Here is a 13,363-nt window from a genome sequence, read left to right on the forward strand (position 1 = left end):
CGTAGGAGCCTTGGAGAAACGCAGGCAAGAACTCAAACCTGTCCCCCACCACCTATTAGCTGTGTGCTTTATAGTAAGTTACACAACCTCTCTGTGCCTTACTTGCTTATCTGTAAGACGGGGGGACTAAAATAAGATAATACACATAGGTGCAAATCAGGTAACCATTATTATGAGCCACCTGCCCTCCCTGCCAGAGGAGGAACGTCCTTCTAGGCTTTGGGGGGACCTGGAGGGCTGGGGGGGGGGGGGGTGGAACTGGAGGGCTGGGGCGGGAGCTGGCTCAAGTGGAGCACAGTCCTTCAGGACTGGGCTGTGTGCCCAGCACATCCCACTTAAGGACCATTCGCAAACATTCACTACTTAGAAGGTCACTTTAATAATTAGTCTTGCTTTGCTAATTACACTTTACTGATTAGAAGCGGACCGACCCACGGTTGACAATGCTGGGGTTGCTGTGAGTGCTAATCTTTTAGCAGCCACCGGGAAAATAATGGTGACTGATTTTGCCGTTGAGCTTTTATCTTTAAATGCACCGTGTCAATATTGTGATGGGAATGCAAAGAGGAAACCCCGAGGCCAGGGTGATTCACACTCCCTTTCCCAGCATTCCCAGGCCTGGCATTCAGCTCTAACCCTGAGCCCCTGGACCCCTGAATATCCCGGAGAATCAGGAGACAGTAGCCAGCTTCTAGGGAGTTGTTTTTTTTTTTTAAATCTGAAGTCTGTGGTTTGTAAAAACATTTTGCTAGTAAACAATAGCATTAGCCTGTGCTTAAGGAGAGCCCGCTCTGGGCTCAGCATCTACTCATTAACGTGCACAGGAGTCATGGATGCGGGCGCTAGTGTTCTGTCCATTTTACAGGTGCGGCCAATGAGGCACAGAGATGAAATGGCAGGTCAGACTCCAACCCTGTCAGTCGTGAATCCAACCAGCAGTTCTGTAAGGGATCTTTGGACCTCTTGGAACTATTCAACCTTGCTCCCTCTCTTCACCTCTTTTTAAATAATAATAATAATAATAATAATAATAATAATAATAATAATAATATAATTAACAGCCTTTTAAAAAGCAGATACAATTCTAGTGTAATAATAGCAGTAACACCAGGTGTGCGTGTTAGGTCATCGGCATAACACTTAATGTGCATCGTTTTAGTTAATTTTCATGACAATCTTAAGTGCCCATTTTACAGAGGAGACACTGAGGCTCAGAGAAGCTCAGTGACTGGCTCCAACGCCACCGAGACATTGAGGGTCGAGCCGGGAGCCGGGAAATAAAAGTGTAGCCAACGGGCCGCCGAGGAAGGCTGGGCTGGAGCGGCCCCAGCCGCGCCCCCTCTCCCAGCGCCCGGGAGCGCTGCAGCTGCGGCCGGGCCGGCGCGGCCCGGGGCCCCGCCCCCACCCTGCCCTGCGCTAATGGGGGGAAAGCTCGGACGGCGCCATCCTGCAAGCCGAGCCTGATAATGGCCCTGATTAAACGGCAGGACGGCCCGAGAGGGCCCCGCCGCCGCCAGCGCCACGGTCCCCGCGCCGCCTGAGCCGGGATCCGGCCGCGGCGGCGGGGGCTCTGGCTCGGCCATCTGCGTCCCGGCCCCGGGGGCGGCGGCGGCGGGTCCTGGGTGGGAGCCTCGGAGAAATGGGTTTGGGTCTGCTTCTCCAACAACGCAGTCTTCCAAAGAGACCCCAACAGTGTGGCCCCGGGAGGAGTCTTTAGGAGTCGGAACGCCCCGTTAGAGTCACCAAGTGGGGGCAGGAGGTGGCGCCGGGTGTAGGGCGCCGTGGGCCCCTCGGCCTCTCCAAGGTGAAGGTCTGGGACCGGCGGTGGCTGCGGGGATGGGGTGGGTTGGTGGGAGGGCGCAGCGGAGCCCAGACCGAGAGGCGGGAGTTCGCCTGGCAAGCCCCAGGGCTGGACGCTTCCGCGCCGCCTGGTTGCGGGAAGGATCCGCTTCCTGCCGTGGCATCGCCCCACTGCGCTCCGCTCCCGCGCGCTCTGCGGGCCTCGGGGCGCCGTGCCGCCTCCCTCTTCACAGCGAGGGAAACTGAGGCTCAGAGCAGACCACACAGCTCAGGGGCCCACGAACCTCAAAACCGTGGCAGTCTGCCTCCAAAACGTGGGGGTCCTCGGGCAGTGAGCCTCACAGACTCCTGTCTCTAACTGCCCAGCCGCCTCCGTGGCCGCCGGCAACCTGCAGCTGACCGGTAGTCGCCCCATTAAAGATGCAGCTGACGCGGTAGTCACCCCATTAAAGATGCAGCTGACCGGTAGTCGCCCCATTAAAGAGAAACATCTGCAAAGGCCGCTTGAGCCCGGTCCTCGGAGGGAGGCTCGGGAGGACCTTCGCGCGGCCGGCCTTTGTGCGTGCGGGGCGCGCCCGGAGGCTGCGCGGGGCCCAGTTTGGAGGCATGAAGCCCCTGGTCCTGGGGGGCAGGCAACAGGGGCTGCGACTTACAAACAGACCCAGAGAATTCAGCCCTCGCCGAGCTGCCTCTGCTTCCAGACAGCAGCCCAAGCGAGTGAGCGCTAGACTTCCATGTGGGGTGGAGGTCAAGCTAGCCTTCCAGCCTCATTCTCTGCAGCTGTGAACGTGCACCTGATAATGCGACCCGACTGATGCTCTGGCCAATGTTACCTATTTCTTGCAAAGCCTCAGCGCAGCGCCGGGCACGTATTAAGTGCGCAACGGCTCTGGGTGATGCACTGAAAAACCAGCATCGGGAACTTGAGCGCCTTCACACCAGCTCAGTTCACAGGAGAGAATGCGGCGGGGAGGCCGGCTGTGAGCCTCCAGCCTTTCAAAGCAGCGAGTGTTCCTAGCAGAGGCCTCGTTGGAACATGGGCGAGGACCTGGCCCCCTCCTCGCCGTGGCACCGGAGTCCCTGAGTGAGACCCAGAGCATCTCAGGACCCAGAGAGAAAGCTGTTCCTTACATCCCTAGAGCGTGGCCACTGGAGCTCTTGAGCACACTTGGCGATCAGATCTCATGGGTAGCAGCCCTAAGTCACAAAGGGTTTTCTTCCCAAGTCCCGGGGTTCTTGGACCCCACGGGGACATTACTCCGTTTCATCTTCACAACACACTCTTGACGTCGGCATTGTCCTCAGTAGCCATATTTTACAGATGTGGAAACTGAGAGAGCACAGCTTGCTCCAAACGGGTGTTTCAGAAGCCAGACCCTAGCACCTTCCTCTGCAAGGCTCGTTATTCGTTCTTAGTTCTGTCTTATTTGTGCTTAACCTTGAGCCATGATGCCCCTACATCCCAAGAGTTCTTTTAGCTCAATGTTGAGGAGAATGAATGTGTGTATGTTGTTTTTTTAAATATATATCCATGCTATTTTATACATCTCCAGCTGGCCTTTGAATCCTTGTTGGGCAGAGATGATCGTATGCAAATTATCCAGCCACACCCTCACCCCAGTAAGCCAGTGCCTGGGCCAGAACGTATGAATGCCCCAAGTAGGGTGAGTTTGCTATCTCCGCTCCTTGTTTTCTCAAGTTTTTTTTGTTAGTTTCTCTTTCTTGTGGTTTTCACAGGCTTGCTAGTGTCTCCCAACGGCACGTGAGCTGCACAAGGCAGGAACTTTAGGGTTCTGATGGCTGGTCTGTCCCTGGAACCGAGCACAGTGCCCAGCCCAGAGTATGCCTCAGACAACACTGGATAGTGAACCAGTACTCTGCACGCTCTGCCTTTTATTCGGTGCACATGTCTTTGTTCCCTTGTGCCGTGCATGCTGCAAGTCGCCTGGAGCATGCTGGCGTTGGCAATAGGCACCCAAGCCCTTCCTGGGTATATCTTGCCCTTGGCAGGGACGGAGATGAGCTTTCCTGGTGGCTTCTGGGGTGACTCACAGTGGGAGCTGGCGGCAGGGGCCTTGGAGGGCTACTTGCCTTGATCTTCTGAACCTCTGGATCGGCTGGATGGTTTGTAACCAAACAGCTCCACGCCAGCTCCTGAAGACCCAAGGCAGAGGTGCCCCAGCGATCACCGAGAGGACAGGGGCAGCCGGCTGGTGGAGGGCTGGCCATCTCCCCAGGTGCGCCACCTCTAAGTAGACCCGGGTGCCGCCCCCGGAACTGGGCCACTCTGTGGGGGGAGGGCACTGCTGTGGTTGCTCTTCTCCCCATCCGCTCACTTCGCTCTGAGTTCGTTTTAAACATCTTCGAACCTGCGGCTCAAGAAGCATGCTGGGCGGCCCTGTCCAGGCCGGCCCCACAGGTGTGCCCTGGAGGGCTGGGCTCCCACATTCCTCCTCTGTCCGCTTCCTCCCTCCCCGTGGGAGTTCCAGCTTCACCGGGTCAGTGCCCGCGTCAGGGCAGGAGAGAAGCTTTGGAAGCTAGAAACGTGCCTTGGAATCCCTTCTCCAACGCTTAGCACCAACGTGATTTCCATCAAATTCTAAACCTTGCTGATGGGGCCGGGGCTAGGGCGAGAGCCCAAAACTCAAGGGGGCGCCAAAAAATTAAGTAACAATTAAATAATATTTTATTTAAGTAATTAAATATCTTATTTAATTAATTAAATAATATTTTAATGCGGTAATTTTAAAAAGCAAAACTCATGCAACTAATTCACGAGGGACAGACGATCTAAGCTTTAATTAGAGACAGGATCCCTAGCGGCAGGGGTTGGTCGGGGAGGCAGGGGGATCCCTAGAGGAGGGTTGGAGGAGGAGGAAGAGGGTTGGAGGGGGAGAAGGAGGGTTGGAGGAGGAGGAGGAGGGTTGGAGGAGGAGGAGGAGGAGGAGGAGGAGGAGGAGGGTTGGAGGAGGAGGAGGAGGGTTGGAGAAGGAGGAAGAGGGTTGGAGGAGGAGGAGGAGGAGGGTTGGAGGAGGAGGAAGAGGGTTGGAGGAGGAGGAGGAGGGTTGGAGGAGGAGGAGGAGGAGGAGGAGGAGGAGGGTTGGAGGAGGAGGAGGAGGGTTGGAGAAGGAGGAAGAGGGTTGGAGGAGGAGGAGGAGGAGGGTTGGAGGAGGAGGAAGAGGGTTGGAGGAGGAGGAGGAGGGTTGGAGGAGGAGGAAGAGGGTTGGAGGAGGAGGAGGAGGGTTGGAGGAGGAGGAGGAGGAGGAGGAGGAGGAGGAGGAGGAGGAGGGTTGGAGGAGGAGGAGGAGGGCTGGAGGAGGAGGAGGAGGAGGGCTGGAGAAAGAGGAGGAGAAGGAGGGTTGGAGGAGGAGGAGGAGGGTTGCAGAAGGAGGAGGAGGGCAGGGTGGGCGAGCCAGCGGCGGGGGAGAGCGGTCAGCATCCCTCGCTCACAGGGTCAGAGATCTCTTTGTTGTCTTGGGATGGCGCTGCGAGTTTTACACCCGGTAGCGCACCGGTCCTTCCCGAGTCAGAAAGCCTGCGGCCCTGGCGGTCCCTGCAGCCGGGAGCTCCTGGGAAGAACTGGGAAGCGGGTGTGCGGGGTGCAGCGGGAGGGGCGCAGCTCAGAGGGAGCATCTTGGGTGGAGGCTCTGGGGCCCAGCCGCCTGCCCTCTGCCCCCAGGCCCAGGACTGCCTCGGGGTGGACACCGGGGGAGGCCCAGGGCGGGTCACGTCACAGTACCGGGCTCCGGCCACCAGTGACATTTCCCTTCACCACCGGGTCCTGGACCTGGTGCGACCGGCCGTGGCCGCAGGACCTGCCTTTCCTGGGCCGATGGCTGGGCGCCAAGGTGAGGTCGCGGCGGGACGTGCGCACACAGGCCACCTGGGACGGTCAGGTGACAGATGCGGGCGGAGGAGGAGCTGACCTTTGCCTCGCCCTTGCACCCGGCGCTGGGCTAGGACGCCAGGCTGGCCGGGGCGCGGCTCAGGGGCCGCTCGGGGCGTTAAGGAAACGTCACCTCGGTAGGGTGTGCGTGTGCACCGGGTCCCCAGCTCCTCCGAGGAAAGGCTGGGACCCGCCCTCTCTGCGCCCCGTGACATCGAGGCTCGGGGGCGCGCTGCCCTGGGTGGGGGTGGGGGGAGCACGGGGACCCGCAGAGCCGCCTGGAGAGGCTGCGGCCCCCCTCCCCCTCCCCCCTCTTCGGGCGTCTTTCCCCTGCGGCACACCGAACTGAGAAACCCAAAGGCCCATCACTGTGCCTTTTTAAAAATATATTTTTTATGATCGATTTCACAGAGGGAGGGAGAGGGAGAGAGAAACATCAGCGATGAGAGAGAACCACTGACCGGCTGCCGCCTGCACGCCCCACACTGGGGATCGGGCTCGCACCCCAGGCTCCTGCCCTGACACGAATTGCACCTTGACCTCCAGGTTCAAGGATGATGCTCAACACTGAGCCCGCAGGTGGGGCCGTCACTGTGCTTTTGAAGCGGTCACCAGCAAGGATGGGGCGGGATGTCTGCCCTCCTGCTGAGAAACCCGTCTCCTCCCCCCCCCCTTCCGTCTGGGGTTCACACGCAGGTGCCTGATGGCCTCTGGGTCCCTTACCCTGTCCACTGCCCCAGCGCAGCTCTGGCTCCCAGGACACCAGCGGCCCAGTCCCTGCCCCGTCAGCCAAGGCCCTGCTTCAGCTGCAGTTCCGCGGGGCCACTGGCCGGCAGCGGGAAGCCTGGGACTCCAGGGCGGTTCTGGAGGGGACGGACTCTGAGTAGCGGAAGCTGCAAATGAGAATTTGGAAGGGCGGCGGGTATGAGGCATCGACCAGTCCTCCATGTAATGGGAGTCCGAATAATCAAACGCAGCCGTGTAACCAAAGTTTGAATCCCTAGCCTCCAGTTCAGCAGGACTTAACGCTGCCTTACCACCACCCAGTGCCCCCGGCTCTCCACGCACATTTTCAAAACTGTCTACAGCTCTGCGATCGATCGCGAAATTGCAGTTCAAAAATTAAATGTAATAAAACTCTGTTCTTAATGTTTTACTTAAATTGGGGTAACTGTTAACGTTACTTAATGGTGTAGGCGCTTCACGCGCGTTACGGCATCCAGCCGCAGCGCCAGGTTCGGGGCAGGAATAAATGGTTGGTCCTGTTTTAACGTAGGTGAGGAAACGGAGAGGTGTGGGGAACCCACCCACGCAAAGTCTCGGGGCTAACACGGGTTACAGGCATGACAAAGTCTCCTGGAGTCCAAGGCGCTTTCTGTGTCCACGCAGCACCCACGTCTGGCCTGTCCGCAGCCTGAGACGGGCCTGGGGGGGGGGAGTGTTAATGGGGTTGCTTCGTTCCAGCCTCTTTGGTGGCTTTGCTGGTCAACCTGCCCTAACGCGGGGGGGGGGGGGGGCGGGGGGGGTTGGAGGGTCTCGGAATTCAGCCCTCACGCCTCGGAGTCACCTCCTGACAGCACCTCTCTGCCGGGCACCGCCCCGGTTTTTTATAGCGCTGTATTGATTTGCAAAGACAATAAATCTAAGGAAGGGACACGGCCCGATAATTACGTTGTAGTCTATACATTTTCCTGCAGTGATTTCAACGCCAGCAAGATGCATAGCTTGTGAGGCGGCCCCAAACAGCTCCCCTCTGGCGCCCAGATTTGTTGAAAGGGGCCTTTTCCACCCCCTGGCTCGCTGGCTGCCCCTGCCTCAGCGCCCGCTGAGCCTCCTTCTCCTTTTACCTGCGACAGGACCAACAGCCCGTTCCCTCCTGCAGGAGACCCAGCGCTGCCGGGACTGGGTCAGCTTCCCCTTCTCGGCCAATTGTTCTACGAATGCCTTCTCGTGAAAGCATTCCAACTCCAGTCTGACCCATTAAGACAACTACGACAAAATACGGCACTCCCTGTGTGTAGAAAAAGCAATGGCCAGTTGTTGTTTTTAAATGAGGTAAAGTAAGTTTTTGAAAATACCAGCAGAGCACAGATTAAGTTCCACACTAATTCTGACATCACCCCCCTAACACACACACACACACACACACACACACACACACACACACACACCAAAAAAACAACAACAGGCACACACCCACCCACCACCTCCACCACCAAAACTCTCCACCTAAGGCTTCCTTCCCTGGGCAAACTCTGAGCACGTGAGGCAGGGAAGGAGCCAGCGTGCGCCTAGCATTGGAAAGAGGGAAGTGTCACTCTGGAATTGAGGTGGTGTTGGGGGGCGGGGAGACTTGAATAGCTGAAGGGTCTGGGTTGGGTCTGGGTTGTCCCCACACAGCAGTGGAGCAGAGACTCAAGAATGGAAGCTGATCGTTAGGCGCCGGTTGGCTTCGTCTCTCTCTCTCTTGCCGCGGTTTCGTCGGAAGCCTCTGCTCTCGGCCCGCGTTAGCCCTCCTGTCCACCCGCAGGAACAGCCGAGCGGCGGGGCGGGGATCAGGACCGAGGCCTGGAGGGCGGCCTGGGGCTCCTGTCAGCCCTGAGCCGGCTGGGCCCACTGCACGGGAGACACGCCCTCCGCCGAGCCAGACCCGGCCTGAGAGAGAGAGAGAGAGAGAGAGAGAGAGAGAGAGAGAGAGAGCGCCCCTTCCAGCACAGAAGCCTGTGGTTTGGATGAACTCCCCAGCACGGACGCATGCACACTTTGCGCATGGAGGCTGATGGCAGAAAACGTGTGTGAGCCGCCTCCATGCAGCACCTGGTTAGGAACGATGGACACGCGATGACAGGACAGGGTGACTCCGCGCCTCTCCCAGCTCGCGTCGTTTTACTCCCCTAAACGTCCTCCAGCTTTGACTTTTCGCCTTCCCCACGGGTTTATTTCAGGAGCCAGGGAGCGGAGAGGCGGCGAGGAAAGTGAAAGGCTGGTGGGAAATAGGGGTTTATTCTGTTTTCCTTTAAGACCCAAGAGGCTCTTACTCGCCAGGCGGACCGGCTGAAAAGGAGCGCAAATGTTTACACGTTCAGCCTGTGTGTGTCCGCCCGAGCTCACCCGGCTCCGCTCCGCGGGAAGCGGATTACCCCGCGAATTCGGAGAATTTGAGTTATTTAAGCTGAACTAGGCCAACACGACGACCCCCCTCCGTTCCCCCCCCCCCCGCCCGCAAGGCCGTGGGAAGTCCGGGTCGCCGCCGAGTCTGCGAGGCCAGAGGTCCCGCGTCAGCCAAGCCCGCGCGCTGTGGGCGCGCACCCTCCCGCCGCGGCCCCGCACAGCGCCCGCCCCCGCCTGCCCAGAGGTCGAAGCCCCGTCTCCCCGAGTCCCTAGCAGCACGGGAGCCCGGGGGAGAGGCACCCCGCTGGGCAGCACGAACCCTGGCGGCGAGTGCGCCGTCCTTTGCGCCAGGTTCCCAGCACCCCCTTAGCGCGCCGTTCGCGGGGCTGCGCCTCGCCGCCCCACTGTCCAGCAGCCCGATGTTGGAGACCACCCAGTCCCTGGGGCGACCGCGGGAATGGGGCTGGCCCGTGGGCGCCAGCTCTCCGGCGCCGCTCTCCTCTCTACTCAGCGTTTCCAAACGTCCTTTTGGGACTCTGAGCGCCGGGGAGACTCATCTTTGTCCCGTGGACGCGGCCAGAACTCCCGTCTCCCTCCGGGCTGGGTGCACGCGCTGCGCCCCTCCCGGGCTCTCGGATTTTAGGTCGCGAAAAGATGCCCCCTCGCGACAGCGCGCACCTCCCTCTCGCCCCATCAGCGGGGTGGTGGCACCCCTTTTCCCAAAGGGTGCCAGCTTTGCGGCGGGTGCGGCGCGAGGCCACGCGGGCGCTGCGCCCCGGGCGCGCCCTCCCCCTCGCCCGGCGGCCCCGCCCCCGGCGGCGGGACCAGGAAGCGGTGACGTGGGGCGGCGCTGACTGGCTGCGGGCCGCGGGGACCGGCGCCGCCAGCAAATTAAGGCGCGGGGCGGCGAGCGCCCGGCGCAGTGTCCTGGGGGCCGCGCTGCGCGGCGATCCGGCTCCCTGCTGTCGCGCCCTCTCTCGGGCTTCCCGCGGCTGGGGCCCCTCCGGCTGTCCCCCGCGGGGGAGAGGGAGGAAGGACGCGGAGGGGGCGCTGCGGGACCCCCGGGCTTTGCGCAGCGGGTGCCCGTCCCCAGCGGCGCAGCCTGTGGTCCTGCCGCGCGCGCCGGTGCCTGCGCGCCGGGTGGAGCCCGCGTCCGTGCCCCGCTCTCCGGCCGGTCCGAAGGCTCTGCGGCTCCGGCGCTTCGCGGTCGGCGAGTGCGGAGGCCGGTGTGGCGCTCTCGGGGGGTCGGGACGGACTCCCCCGGAGTCCCCGGCCGCGCTGTGGTTGCACTCGGAAACTTTGCGCCGCGTTTCGGTCTTTGTCTCCCTCGGGGAAGCTGGACGGCGCTTCGGCCAGCCCTGTCCCTGGGCAGGACCGCGTCCTCGGGGCCATGGAGTTCACGGCGTCGCCCAAGCCCCAGCTCTCCTCCCGGGCCAACGCCTTCTCCATCGCGGCGCTCATGTCCAGCGGCGGCTCCAAGGAGAAGGAGGCCGCGGAGAACACCATCAAGCCCCTGGGTAAGTCGGCGCCTCGCCGCCCGCGGGGGGCAGAGGCGGGGAGCGGCGCGTCCTGCTGCCCCTGTCCCCGGCCGCGGGGGGCTCCGGAGGGTGGGTGGCCGCCTGTCCCGGCTCGCGCGCGGCAGCCTCTGACTCTCCGGCCACGGCCATAAGTCGGGGGTGGGAGGTTTTTTCCTTGAAGGCCCACGTTTTCTTTGGGAACTTCAGAGTCTGAGATACAAGCGGTTTCGCATCTCGTTCAGGCGGTAGGCGCTCCCCGTCTTTGCCTAGAATCCCAGGAGGAGTGGGTGTGGGTGCAGAACTCTGTTGGGATAATATATATAATAATAAATAATAAGTAAGGATATATAATAATAAAACCCATTTTTAAAGACGCAACAGGATTGACGACGCGGGTAACACCTGCTTGTGCATTTGAATCCAAGGAGACTGCAGGCGACTTCACCAGAACCTGGTTTAATTTTGTTTTCCTTCCGACTGGATAGACTGCATTAAACGGGGTCAGTTCTTAAAACCACGGCCGAGGGCTGTAGGCGAAGCCAGTCCTCCCCGCGCGAGCCATTTTCTTCTCAGAAGTTCTGGACTTATCAATAAGACAGCATTTCCTAAGGGCCGTCATTTCAGGAGAGGTTGGCAAAAACATTAGCCAGTAACCATTTCCCAAATTCCTCGACTTTTAGCTATACTGTTTATGTAACAACCTTTGCCATTTATAGAAGACTCCAGGCTGGGAGGAAAGGGAGGATGGTCCCCTTAGCACAAGGGAATTACGTGGTTTCACTGTCCCTTTACAGCTGAGAAAGAAGTGTCCTCATTGTCACCTCTTGGGGCCCCAGGAAATAATCATTTCATATCCCGACCAGCTGGTAGCCCTAAAACAGTGAAAAACATCAAATGGCAAACGGGATAATATTTCTTTTTAACTCTCCCAATTTTTTCCTTCCTCCCCTCGGCCCCCCCCCCCCCCCACATTTTTCCCAACAACTTAACATCTCACATCCAGAACAACAACAATAATATGAAAGATGAAGCCCTAGAGATGAAAACCAAGGGGCCTGGGCAGAAAAAAAAGAGAATGAAAACCCCCGTAGCCACTCAGAACCAAGGAAGAAGAAACCGGAAGGGCTCCCGAAAAAACGTCAAAAAGTCTCTCCTCCACGGCTCTCGCTTTTCCCTGGCGTTTCCCACCCACCCTCCCATCTAAACCGAAACCTGCCGACCCAATGGAAACAAGCAGTCAAACAAACGCAGGCCGGCAGGGAAAAAAATCAACCACCAATTCCAAAGTTGTGGTTGTGGGACTTGCCAAGGGTACCCACTCCTGTTTGGGGGCTCCCGGATCCTTTCTCGCTGCCCCATCACAGTTTGGTAGCCAGCAGGAAAAGACCATTTCAGGTTAAAATTCCTCCCAGGACAGACAGCAGCCTGGGACACAAGCCGGCTTCAGGGCCACTGTCCTTTCACCATTGCCACCTTGTCTACTTACTTTCCTGAGAAAAAACACCCGATCTAAATTCTAAACGAAGCCCAGCTCACAGAGCCACCACCCCCTCCCTCACCACACACCCCGTCTGTGTCTGTGGCTAAGCATCCCCCTGGAGGAGCCAGAAGTCATTCCGGTCCCTTTAGGGGTCAGTGCCACAGAGCACCACTGGTGACTGTAAGCCGTGGACTCCCGGCCAGAGAAAGACGGGGTTCTGTTAGGAGAGAACACGGTGTGAAACCCTACTGAGCTGCTGAAGCCAGGGTGGGGGCCAGAGGCGTCTCCTGACGGCCCGTTTAAACCCTGTAAGGCTATTTAGAAGCACAGCCTCAGACTTTTCCTTTAGAGAAACTTTTTTTTGAGACGTAATTGACGTTCGGCATTGTGCGAAAGCATTTCCGTGTTGTTTTCTTCTTCCTCTGCTTCCTCCACTTCCCAGCCCTGACGCGCCGGTGGGTCCCAGGCTTAGGGAGTTTGCATTTCTCCATGGTCAGGAAATAAGAAAACTCCCCAGGCTCCTTCCTCATTCCCTGGGAAGACGTTATGTGAGTGAGCTTCTGAACATATTCTTAGAGGATAAGATTTCCCCATAGCACGGGTCTCTTTGTTTTCCACTTGAAAATATAGGGATAAGATAAAGAATTGGATATTTTTTAATTTAAAACCTTCCTAGGAGCTGGATGGCTATTGTAAAAGAAGAAAAGGTAAAAGTGCGCTCTTTGCTGCCCTAAGTCAAGGAGAAATACAGACGACAAAACGTTTTCTACGATGCATCTATGATGTACATGCATACCTACTACATTTAGAACTGGTTTCAGTTCCTGGGGGCCACTTAGAATAGAGCTGTTTGGAGGTCAGTTTCACATCGCAGATTCAAGTAGTTTCTTTTTTAAGGGCTGCAAGATAATTGGGATAATTACAGAAGTCCCCTGTGCTCCATCAAAGTGACTGGTGGAGTCCCAGGCCCTTATCAGCGGGGGGGGGGGGGGGGGGGGATGTTTGGTTCCTGGTGGTGGTATTCCCGCCTCCTGGTGGATGGCAAAGCCTCCTTCCTACTAGAACATGCCTGCTAGCCTAGGGTTCGGGGTGGTTTCCTCAATCCTAACACCTTTTGTCCAGAAATGGCCCAGAGCACGCACTCCTGTGACGTAACAAGCCAAATGCTAGTCTTTCATAAGATCTCAGGCTGGGGGGGACATCGTATAAATGCTCTAATCTAACACCCGAAGGCCTATGAAGTGAGCGGCCGGCCGAGAAGTGAAATGGCTTCATTTTTTATTTTGAACCGCCTCTCCACTCGCACCCATGTTTCCTTTTTCTGTGGAGAGGGGGCTCCGAGCGGGGGAGTTCCTCTCAGCCAGAAGACGGGCTCATCCCTTCGCTCCCTGGCTCTCCCTGGACAGAAGTCTCTCTCTGGCACCGGCTCGCACAGGCTGTGACGTCTAGGGCTTGGGAGGGATGCAAACAGGATCCTTGCTTTTTATGCATCGTGATCACCGCCTTCCCGGCCCTCACACGTCTGTTCTCCAGTGTGGGCTTCAGCCGTGGTAACAAACCCTGCCTCTG

General features: G+C 58.4%; 1 protein-coding gene across 1 annotated transcript in view; it reads left to right on the forward strand.

The window, feature by feature from the left end:
• The first annotated feature begins 9,713 nt into the window (after nucleotides 1–9,713).
• Nucleotides 9,714–13,363, forward strand: part of TBX20 (T-box transcription factor 20) — a 34,489-nt gene continuing 30,839 nt past the window's right edge. The window contains exon 1 of the mRNA XM_079786571.1: nucleotides 9,714–10,314. Within this exon, the coding sequence (XP_079642697.1) occupies nucleotides 10,188–10,314 (127 nt within the window). The 5' untranslated portion in view covers nucleotides 9,714–10,187. The remainder of the gene's footprint in view (nucleotides 10,315–13,363) is intronic.

The sequence above is a fragment of the Cnephaeus nilssonii genome (assembly GCF_951640355.1).
Source record: "Cnephaeus nilssonii genome assembly, chromosome: 12".
Classification (NCBI taxonomy): domain Eukaryota; kingdom Metazoa; phylum Chordata; class Mammalia; order Chiroptera; family Vespertilionidae; genus Cnephaeus; species Cnephaeus nilssonii.